General features: G+C 40.8%; 1 protein-coding gene across 1 annotated transcript in view; it reads right to left on the reverse strand.

The window, feature by feature from the left end:
- Nucleotides 1-2,433: 2,433 nt before the first annotated feature.
- The window catches only part of LOC142945122 (protein kinase C beta type-like), an 84,906-nt gene continuing 75,011 nt past the window's right edge, over nucleotides 2,434-12,328 (reverse strand). Inside the window, exon 17 of the mRNA XM_076086489.1 lies at nucleotides 2,434-6,320. Coding sequence (XP_075942604.1) covers nucleotides 6,165-6,320 — 156 coding nt within the window. The 3' untranslated portion in view covers nucleotides 2,434-6,164. The remainder of the gene's footprint in view (nucleotides 6,321-12,328) is intronic.

A 12,328-nucleotide genomic window follows, 5' to 3' on the forward strand; every position in this document is an offset into this window, starting at 1 on the left:
CTTAGAAACCACAACTATGCATGGAAAGGCCCGTAGAGCTCTAGAAGCTTGTGAAGCGTTAGCCGTAGTGAGAGCGATGCTCTGTCCATAAAGAGTTTTTGAGGGTGGTGTCTTTTTTCGTCAGCCTTTCGAAAACCAAAATACCTAAAAGCAATGTCTTTATATGCTCTCATAAGTTCGTCTCAGTATTTTATTTTATGCAGTAGTAATCTAGTATTAATGTTGAGGCCAAAGAGATGTTTGTGCTACATTATTTTGTCCAGATAAAAGTCACATAAAAACTGTTTAGGGTCAGCTAATGTTGGCAGCTCTGTTCTGCTCCTCATTGGTTTGGGGAAGTTTACACTCCAGCAACCTAAGCCAAAGTTAGCATTTTCTCACAGCCGGTTCCCTCGTCTCGAAGTCGATGTTCTTTTTAAATGGGATTTTTTTTTCCTCATGCGACTCTCATAGTTCACTCATAGCCTCTCCTCTCCCTTTTTACTTGTGAAGATTGCATTCACGCTTCAAGAAATCATAAAAGTGGTGACAATTATCTTGCTGAACAAAACGTGTAAGTATCTGCCACAGAACTTATTTTATGCAATAATCCAAAATCCAATGCGATGCTAACTTTTTATGGTTGGCCTACAAAAATATGTCATCTCTGCAGCAATCTACACTTTAACAGGGTTCCTGTTTTTAAAACAGGTCAGTCAGCTGGAAACATTAAAAGGCATCCAGAGGCAACTGACCCATGAAATTAATGTTAGCTTAATTAGCTAGCTACAGCTAATCACATCTGCTAGAGACAGCTGTCAATGCAGATAGAAACATTGATGGTCCTCATCAACTAGATCTGAGAAGCCTTCATCTACCTCTTTAAGGACCCAACGCTTAAATACAACAAACAATCTTTAGTTTGCATGTGCCATGCGAGAAGAGAAAGCCTGACTCCACATACATACATACATACATACGTGTGTGTGTGTGTGTGTGTGTGTGTGTGTGACTTTGGTTTATTTGAAAAATGTCCTGTCTTCAGGGAAAGTAACTGTTTGGCAGAACAGACTATAATGTTTGTATTTGTCTCTTTGTGTGTATTCTCATATGGAACGAATGTGTGTGTGTTGTACTGTAGTACTCTGTGTATAAGTGTGTATATACGGGAGTACACCGGTATATAAGCAACCCGCTGTGTTCTTATCTCCTGCTTCTTTTTATTTTCTAATCCTATTTCTTCTAAACTCCACCTCTCTCGCTCCGTCTCTCTGACTTACCCCATACTCTCTGTAGCACAGGATTATATTGATGCTGTCATTATCAGAAGGCTGATCATTATTACTATTATTATCACGGAGGCAGATGAAGCCAAGCATGGCATTATGGGATGTACATATAGAGTTGTGTGTGTGTGTTTGTGTAAATGGAAACTGTGATGGCAGCCTGTCAATTGATGATAGTATGCATAATAATAAAGATTTATTCTACCTTTGCTGTCAAGCCGGCACAATGTACTACACATCATTAACAGGTACCCCATTAATCTCTGTGCCTCAAGTAGCACACATACAGATTTACTGCGTCTAATAAACAGGTTACCTACTGAGGCCCTGTAGGAAAAGACCATGACTTTTCCTTTCAGTTTGGTTTCAACTAAATGTTCCCTGAAAATAACCGAATAATGGAACAGGTGTCAGTGGCACCGGCTGCTTTTGTAGCCAAGTTGTAACAGTGTTTAAATGAAGATTTCCCTACATTAAGATGTTGCACCACACAGACTCTTCCTTAGAGATTGTTGTAACTAAATACACCTACTCACTGCCACGTGTAACTGTTGTGTAGCTAACTGAACTTACTAAAATGTTAGCTTGTATATAATATGGCACATTTGATATTTTTCATTGATGAGTAAAAGAGGCCATTTGGAATGTGGTTGACACATCTGACATGTGACTGGATTAAAATGCTGTTTAATGAAGATAACATAAGTCAAATTATATATTTCATGCCAATAATGTTAGCATAAAAACAGACGACCCCGTCTGTTAGGTTAGTAATAATTTGACATTTCCCCCTCACTCCTAACTTCTTGAATACTAGAGTATATATATGCAAATATCTACATTTCCAAAGCATTGAAAGTTAAGTTTAGTTACTTTAGTTTAGTTACTTTTGGAAGTTATGTTACAGCTTGTGATGCTAAAGCAAATTCCTGTTCACACAATTTATTATTTTTGATTGGACAGCGCTACAGATGTTTCCTATATTTAAACATACTTCAGTTTACTACTACTATTACAATATGTTGTTTGAAAAAAGCCATAGTTACTAAGAGTGAAGTTAGGACTTTACACACAAGCTACTACTTTACAAACCCAGAAGATGTAGACTAACTTTTAGTTAGAAGACAACACAAGAAGCACCAGCATCCACATTAGACATTTGACTGGAAACGAGACAATATGTGATCTTTCAACATGATTTATTATCCTACAATTGAACACATCACAATACAAATTGTCTTATTAGTAAACTATCTCACAGAACACATTCTTACTCTTCTTTTACAGTATCTTTGCTGTTCTCAGCATGTCAAAATTATCTTCATGTTATTGTTAAACTATTTGTTGCTTAGCTCGTAAGTCCGGCTGAAATCAAAGCAGAAATAATTTCAAGAGGCAAGCATCAAATTTAAATCGTACTAATAGCTCATCAGATTTCAATCTCATGTCAAGAGAAAAAAGAAGAAATATAAAGAGACAAATCAGGGATAATGAGGGGAGGATGATAAAGAACGGATTAGAGACAAGTGGAAGAAGAAGAATAAAAAACAAGCAGGAAATGGATCGTGAAGAGGAGAGGAGAGGAGAGAGGAGAATGGTGGAGACGGTAGAGAGGGGTAAAGGTCAAGAGAAAGAAAATGAGGTAAGAAAAAGACAATGAGGAAGCTGAGTGAGAGAGGAAGGAGGAGGAGGGGGGGGGGGGAGGTCAGTCTAAAAAAATAAAATGACAGATGCAAAAGCGTGATCAAAGAGAAGGTCGGAAAGAAAGAAAGGAGTGAAGGAAGGAAGACAAGTTGGTACACATTTAGACCGTTACTGTTCCACTCTGCAGAAGCTAGAACACTGTACGAGAGGCTGGGAGGTTATACTGGGATGCTTTTTATGTTAAATGTAATTATGTTTCAGTCCTCAGATATTTGTCTGTTTTCTATTGCAACTCATATATTAATATATTAATATATATATAATTTTGTCCCTAAACACATAAACGTCTCGGTGTATAAACGTAACTATGGAAATGGAAGACTCTTACCCCTAAACATTTTAAAAATATTTATATTACCGTATGTACAAATGAAGCAGAACACGGCTCTTGTATAATATTACAGAAATAGGTTACAATGTCATGACATACTTTTATCATAAATTAAGTAAACACATACCCTATTAATGCCTAATAAAGAAATAATCACACACTGGTCCATCAATCAACACTTAATATAGGATAAATCCATATCACATGGAACAAGATATGAAAGAGAGAGATCATCACATGCATGCATAGTACGTTTCCTTATAGTCCTGATGTGGGATTCTTAACACCATTACATAACCTTAACCATTGATCGTGTTGCCGGTTCTTAACACACTGAGAATGGAGCATCGTGAGGAAAAGGTTTCTATACATGTGATTCAGTAGATACTCATTTCATGTTAGCTCTCGGTGCAGGCTCTTAGCTTCTGTCTTTACCATAACAAAGGAAGATTTATTACAAGATTTAAAGACTTATTTTAAATTGTACAGTGCTAAACATATCTGAACTACATGCATGTACAGTTACACATTCCTTCATTCACTCTCTCTCACACACACACACACACACACACACACACACACACACACACACACAGGTAGACACAGCTGTCTAGTGCTATTGAATGCTTCAGGGTCTGCGACTCCCAACAGCAGATTTTAAGAGTAGGCGTGATTAACATTAGGAGATATTTACACCCTTGACCTGAGCAATACACAGCTCTACGCTTGAGAAAGGCCAACACACAAATTATACTTTATATTCGACATTATACAACGTTGAAACAAAAGAACGGGACTGCAGAGTCAGATCCAGTGTGTCAGGAAGGATCCCGTATACTATGCATATGTATACTGTATATAATATACATGAGGGTACTGTTTGTGCTGATTAAAGAAGGGGAAAACATTCTAGGCCTGTGTAATGGACCTACAGTATATGTCTTGTGCCTCCAGGAGCGAACATTTCACCGTCATTGTCCGCCTTGTTACGCTTCACCTAATAATTCCAACCCTCAGTCATGGATTGGACTGTATAGACGTCTGTGTGTGTGTGTGTGTGTGTGTGTGTGTCGCGTACAGTGCACAGAGCTAGATGGCATTATAGCCAATGTAATGCGGCTTGAAGCTGGAAGGCAGATTTGTTGAATTTGAAATAATTGGCATTATCCAATGAAGCCTTATAAACCGCGCACGCACGCACGCACGCACGCACGCACGCACGCACGCACGCACGCACGCACGCACGCACGCACGCACACACTTTCTAGCATATGGACATTTGTCAGAACATGCACACGTTTATTCACACAAACACAGCACTAACACACACACAGCACTAACACACACACACACACACATGCAGATGGGGAGGAGAAGGAAGTACAAAATAAATAATTGAGAAAAGCAGCATTGCTCTTGTTATTATTGCCGTTTGTGAAATCGCTCACTCGGGGGTTGTCAAAGCAGCTTCTCATTCACTGTGTGTGCATCAGCATATGTGTGTGTGTGCTCCACTAGTGTCTGCCGCATCGCCAACCCTGTGACACCACCTCATACTAGGCTCCCAGTGAGGCCTCGTCAGAAGTACGGATGAGAGCCAAAAACAAAAAAATAAATAACTAAAAAGGAGAGCCAAAGGAAAGGAGGACGAGAAGGACGAAAAGATTTGACAGGCTGTGAAGTTTGCTCATTAGGCATATTCCTCTGTGATGGCCCAGTGTGAGACGCTCAGTCGTGAGTGTGTCGGCACTCGCACAGTGCAACTCATGAGCACAGGCTGCTTGAAACAGGCAACAATGGTCAAGACACATAAACTGAAGTGATACACAGCGGCTACTCACGGTGCACGTTAAAACGCCTACGAGTGGAGGCAAAGCCTGCGTACCTACGCCTCGAGTTAAATGGCTGCAGAATTGATCAGTTTATACATTTTTACAAAGTGATGAGGGTAACAACATTAAAATATATAAAACTGCTAACATCACGACATGCTAACAATTACTCAATTTAGTCCACTCATGATCCAAAGACATTTGTTGATCTAGAACCAACCAGGGTACACGTTTCCGTCCCCTTGTCGAAACTTAACGTTATGATAGAAAAAAAACAGACTAAAAATTAGGAAAAGAAAGATTGTCCTCCCACATATTCAAGACAATGCTCCTTTAAACATTGCTCATGAATGGCAGCTATTTTAACTGCACCAGGCAAATCACACTCTGGAGACCGAGCCTGCTGCTTGTATCCATTCAGATTTGTTCAACATGTCACGTCACATTCAGTGATTAGTTCCTCTTGTTACATGGTTTGCTTTGAGATGTTGAGATGCCACAATGATGGAGTCAAACTGGTGGGACAACACTAGAGAGCATATCTCAATACTTTGATGAAGCGAGTGAGCTGGGTTAGGGTGGTTGTAGGATTTGAGCAGACGTATTCCAGAAGCAAACCGAATTATATCGTTAATATAATTGTGGCACAAAATTAAGAAAAGGGAGCACGTGTTAAACTGGCACGTAAGACTGGTGTGGGCATCTGGGCTGCCTCTATCATTTTAATGCATTGTGCATTGAACTGGTCAATTATAGTCATTTGGAATTAATATTTTCCCACAAATCTAGATTGTATTTTGTCCTGTATAAGAAGCACATTTTGACTTATTGGGCATTATTGATACAATCCAGTCGACTGTGCAAGTTTGGTGTTGTGATGCCTTTCTTGTGCTGAAGTATTGGACAAACCCCAGTGTGGCCTATAAGGAATGCAGACATTTAGTGAACGTAGACAAAACAAGTGAACTTGCCTTCTTATCTGCTCTAAAAAAACAAATTCTCTACCAGTCCATCAGTGGGATCAAGCGTGTGTTAATTCCCAGGAGCCACATATTCAGGGTTAGTGAAGGAGAAGCCGAGGAAGTCGTCCTGGTCCAGGTTCATGATGACGAGCTTGTCAGTCGGCGTCAAGTCCACCGGCATCTTGGTGAACTCCTTGTCAAAGTTACAGGTGTCCCGACGATTCTTCTGCAGGTGGAGTTTATGAGATCGTGAAGGAGAGAAAGGAATGATGCGAGGAAGAATTGAAGAGGAGGAAACATGGGATGGATTGGAAAGGAGAGGAAGAAAAAGCATTTCTGTCAGACACCTCGTACAATATCATCTGCATAAAAGCGCAAGTCATCTTCCTTTGGACTTTACCAGGGGGAACCAGCAAGCTCGGTCTGAAAGTACCCAAATCAGAAGACTTTTATGTTACTTCCCTTTATTTCTCACCTGAATATCCAAACTCTCCAGCGCTGTCTCACCAGCCAATGTCTTTCTTTTTTTCAAACATTATCTCTATGATGCCAGGATATTTCTACAGCTCAACAATGAGCCTCCCCTTGTCCACCGTGACAGGTACAAGACTACAGAAGACATACCACACCTGACACGAAAAGGATGTCGGCACAGTTGCCTGGATGTGCTATGAGCAATGGAGGGAATCTACGAAAATGCTGCTTCTCTGGAGTTTCAACACTGAAAAATAGGACAGTGGTGTATTCTGTCTGGCTGTTTTGCTGCTGCTGGCGTGTGGGTTTACACAGAAAACAACAGGAACAAACACAGCACACTATTCTGGTCCTGTCTTTGCTGTGATGGTGCCTTTTGTTTATGCTATTTGTAGTCAGGTCACAAACTTGATGTGAGAATGTGATAATGGCTTGTTAATGTGAAGATGCTACGAGCAGAACATGTATGAATGACGACAGATGAAAGGAAGGTAAAGAAAGATACATAGAAGGATATTTTTTATAACTTTGTAGTGTCTCTCAGTGTGAATGTCTCCACTATAACTACAAAAGTACTGAAGCGGACTCGGCCAAGCAAAGGAATCGCACTTCCACTCTAAAACGGACGTAACATTACACAATGACGCAATGCGGAAGCGCCCAAGAGTTCAGAGGGTGAAATAAAAAGACATTAAATACATTCAAGGATAACGTAGGAGAGTAAGAAAAGGAAGGTACAGAAAGGAGAGTCAACACTAAGAAGGAAAGAGAGAAAAATGCTAAGTGACATATATGAAGACAACAAAGAGAGACCGGAGTACAGGCAACAGCAGCTGTGACTTTGTGTAGGAGGTGAGGGAGATCTCTCTCTGTGTGTGGTAGTGGAGGACGACTCCAGGGCAGAGGCATTGTTAATGCTTGGCTCAGTCGGCGGACGGACAGAGGAAGGGAAAGAGCGAGCTGGGTGTTAAACATGGAGGAGTGTATGTTAGTGAGCGGGGGAGGGGAAGTTAGATCAATGCCAATTTGATTCACTGACATACTCACACTGTTTACGAGCTAATTCATATCGAAGCTACCCATGCTAGCTGCACTCATTGTGCTTTGAGGCTCTGTGCACGAGAGCAAACACCAAAGGAAAGATGGTACACACACACACACACACACACACACACACAGAGTCATATCACTGTATGCCATATATGGCCTGTAGGATGTTCTCACAGGAAGATGAAGTGAGGAGAAGCATCGACTGTGTGTGTGTGTGTGTGTGTGTGAGGGATTATGTGTGCGTTTCATGTGTTTTTGCTATAACCAGTGGAGCAGGATTGGTTAAGGGCATTCAGATACTTCATGTCCAAGGCCTGTAAAGGTTGTGATACCCGTCAATCAATTTAGTGTGTGTGTGTGTGTGTGTGTGTGTGTGTGTGTGTGTGTGTGTGTGTGTGTGTGTAACCAGTAAAGGTAATTTTGTGGACATTATCCCCAATTTTCAACTATCACACTCAGAATTAGAAATTCTATAAATACATATAACATATAAATATTAAGATGCAACAGAAAACAATAAGTATTAGAAATATACAAAGAGAACAGTAGATTAACGTTTAATTAATTATTTTCACACAAACCACGATATTTTCTGTCATTTTGTTTCCTAAACCTACATTTCGTCCGTGGTGCCACCACCTCGTAATTCACTGCGGTCATTTCATGTGTATCTGTGACATCACGTTGTTCTGCCCTTTATGTATCCATTTGTTACTTTGAAGGACTGTGTCAGAGCAGCTCTTTTGAACTTCCTTTCCCTTTTTGTTTTATCTTTTTATGAATGGAAAGATATTCTCAGCTAGAAACTTGTTACAGTTTTGAGTGCAGTTAGCAGGAGAAAGACCCAAATACAGAAACAGAGGAGGCAGCAGGAGCAATTCAACTGTTTGATAAATGGATTAAAGGCGACAAGGGAACAGACAACAAAACTCCAAACAAATGATGCAACGAAGACGAACAGACAGGCAGCAAAGGAACTGGGCCAGTATAAATAGTGACTGACTAACAGGTGAGCAGGTGTGGTGAGTGCACGGCTAACGAGGGACAGGTGGACCTAATCGGGACGGGACAGACGTCCAAAACTGGTGGAAAAACACACAAAGACAGGAAGTGAAGAGATCTGACACAAGAGCGGAGCGACACAATAAGACAGGAACCATGAACGATATGAATGAAACAAAGGAAAACCATGGAGCGTTGCAGATTAGAATAAAAGCACTACATTTTTCAGCAGAATCTAGTAAAAACAATATATAATCGCAGATAGTTTGGTAGAATCACGAGGTGAAGGGGGATAAAGCAGAGAGAGAGAAAAAGAAACGGCACATAAATATTCACATCACTGAGCAAGTATAGCGGTCACAGAGAAAACCACACAAGGGGCCATCTCTGAAAATCCATGAGCATAAATACATCCACAAAGTCAAGAGACTGAGCCTCTAACGGCGTGAACGTTTGACAAACACAAACAGCTGAAGCCACAGTCCAACAGCTCACAGCAGAGGAGAGGACAGGAAGAGGTGGAGAGAGAAAGAGACGGAGCTAAAGAAGAGGAGGATCCAGCTAATGCTGATTGTGACGTTGGTCCGATGTGAGCTTTCTGCTTTTTAACAAGAGCGAGGCAGAGGAAGGTGGAGACAGAGAGGGACAGGAGAGCTTTAGAGATCACAGGAACCACAAACCAACGTCTCCTACCTTCATCTGCCAACTCTCCCTCCATCCACAGGGACACACCTGCCACAGCTGGCCCAGATCCACCACATGTTCCTGGGCATGATATCCACCAGAGTGCCCCTCGTCTCAAGAGAGGCCTGGTACAACACTCGAGAGAGGCCTGGTGTAATTTACATTCCAAATGATCAGATATGTAGTTATGTTTGTTTATTTATTTAACCGTGTCAATTCACAGTTAGCGGACCGACAATCTTGCTGTGCAGAAATTCACGGTACTTTATCCCAAGGATCCCATAGTTTCCAAATATGTCATTTTTCGAGAGTGGATGTTTAAATTTGATGGAAAGGCGTGGCCATAAAAAACATGCAGATTGGGTTTTAATATTTCACTAAGTTTAAACATAATATAGCTTCAATGAAGAGATGGAAGCTGATACGGAATATATGATGTCAGATAATGAGTAATAGGATGATTTTTATATCCTTGAACCCACAAAAGTTGAAAAGAGCGGACACTGTATGTTAAAAGACCCACATGTGTGTTTTTGATGTGTTTGATTAGACTTGTGGAGCTATATGCTGGAATTAATATGGAAAAATTAAACAATATTTTCCTAATCATATGGAATATGCAGCTTTACCTTCAGTCGTTTAGCACAATATTTATAATATTATATAATATCATATAATTATCCAAGACCCTTTTTACAACATTCATGTTGAAAACGAGTCAGTTAGGAAAATTAAAATATCAACTGGAGACTTTAGTCAATCAACCCATGGAGCTAGCATTAGCTCAGTTAGCTACCTAGCTACAGCTGGTGGAATCTGTTAGCAAAAGTTTGATTTCAGTTGAAACTCTGTCTGAAATCAAGGTCCCATTAGACGCATTTCCATTTAAGTGTCGAGCTAATTTTAAAGTGAATTTTAGAAACGTCACAAAAAAGAAAATACAAATTAGTCGTGTTTCCATCAGCTGGTTGGAGTGAATGATAGGCTATAGCGCAGTTTGGTGAGAAGTTGGCACTAAAGGCTGCGCATGGCTGTAATCCAGCAGGAAACAAGTTGTATTTGTTCCTTCATGTCCGCTTGTATTGGCCATGTTTCATGTTGTCCGAAGAAGAAGAAGAAGAAGAAGACAGGCATCTGTGCGTTATAATATCCAAAAAGATGACGACAGCAGAAACATGTGGGTTAAATGTCCGCTACGTCAGAATTCATCCAGCAAAGACATTTATTTCTATAATTTATTTTGCGCATCAAGTCTCTTTCAACAACGACTAAAACCACCATAAGTGAGCGAAAGCTTTTACGCTCAATTGCACGTAAGAATACATCAATGGAAACACAAAAATTACAAAAACATTTGACTGGTAAATTAGCTTGAATACAGCACAGTGGTCCTGCATACAATTTCGTTTTTCACATCCTGAAGGAATATTCTAGGAAATCTTTCTCATCCATGTAACTGATGTTGATCTATATACGGTCAAACTAAATCTCAATCAACTTATGACTGGAACTGGAACAAGCAGTGATGTGTATGCGTGTTTATGCTTCCCAAACCGTGTAAATCCTCCGTAGCCTACACTGCCCAAGACCGTGCATGCAGCTATTTACCAAAAATACACACACACACGCACAGCTGGCAGCCATGTAGGCCAGCTCATAATGTGTTCCATCTCAACACGCTTCAATTGCAGTTGATGCTGTGAGGCAGAGAGACGGAGATACGGAGATACGGAGAGAGAAAGCGATGCAGCAAAGGACAGGGGGTGAGATAAATATCAGTGGCCCTTGGTAGAGATGTATAGATACAAAGCTTGGAATATACAGTAGCATCAGGGCAAAACACACAACTGGTTTATTTTCAAGTCGCTGTGTTCCAGAGGCAGCGGTTTTAATCGAGAAACACGACTCAGAGTCTTTAATTTAGTCTTTGCCTCTTTACACCTCCCTTCCTCCCTCTCTCTCTCTCTCTCTCTCTCTCTCCCCATCTCTTTTCAGTAACGAGAGGATTAGTGGGAGACGAGCCTATGTCAGCTGAGGATGCGGAGGAGAGCGGGAGGCACAGAGGAAAAGGGGAGGTGAAGAGGAGAGGAGGGTGAATGAAAGGCGGTATCGAACGCTGACCTGTTTTGGGCTGATAAGGCGCAGGCTGCTTTGTGCCGAAGCCACTGGCTTTAATTTGGGGGCCGCAACATTTGGAATTAATTATCACACACACTCCAGCGCTGCTGCGGCTTACTGTGTACATGGCTATTACATCCACTCCAATAAAAACTTTATACAGCTTATGTGCTGGAACTTACTGTTACACGGGAGTTCGTACTGCTGTTATGGTACATTTGCTTAAAATACAGCTGCAGCACAATGTTAGTGTACAGCTAACAAAGAGGAATGTGTGGGTATGCCTTCTGAGGAGAACTGTACAGGATACAGAGCAACAGGAAGCCGTTGTTTTTAAATGTAAAGAACAGCATTTAAAACGTATTTGACACAAGATGAAGCAGTAACCAGGGAAGGCTCCTCCACTGAATGGAAGTCATTTCACATCTGAGGTGAAAGTGACTCTTCAGCCGTTTGCTCAGAATGAATCACTAATCTATCGTTTAATACTGTATATGGATCCTTTTAGCTTGCCTGCTAATCAGCTAAAGCGTTCTGTGGATAAAAGTTCATCAACCTTGTCACTAAACAGGAACATTTATCTGCTCAAGGAAATGAAAATGAGACTTCACTTTAATGTCACACTTCTACAGAGTGACATTAAAGTGAAGTGTTCCAGACCAGTTTCAGTTTCCATAAAGTCTGAAGTCTGCACTCGCCCGAAAGCACGTATTTCAGTGTTTTCATTTCCGTTTGTTGACGGAGCAACAAAGATAAAACATATGCTAATTAGAACGCTTCACAGGTGCTGGTAGACGGATTGTTCATGTTTCCCCTCAGTCTTCATGCTAATTTAAGCTAACCATCTACTAGCTTTAGCTTCATATTTGATGCCAAGAGTCGTATCAATCTTTTCAACTCTAACTC

Source organism: Anarhichas minor, unplaced genomic scaffold, assembly GCF_050575085.1.
Source record: "Anarhichas minor isolate MPS153535 unplaced genomic scaffold, ASM5057508v1 ptg000007l, whole genome shotgun sequence".
NCBI classification, from domain to species: domain Eukaryota; kingdom Metazoa; phylum Chordata; class Actinopteri; order Perciformes; family Anarhichadidae; genus Anarhichas; species Anarhichas minor.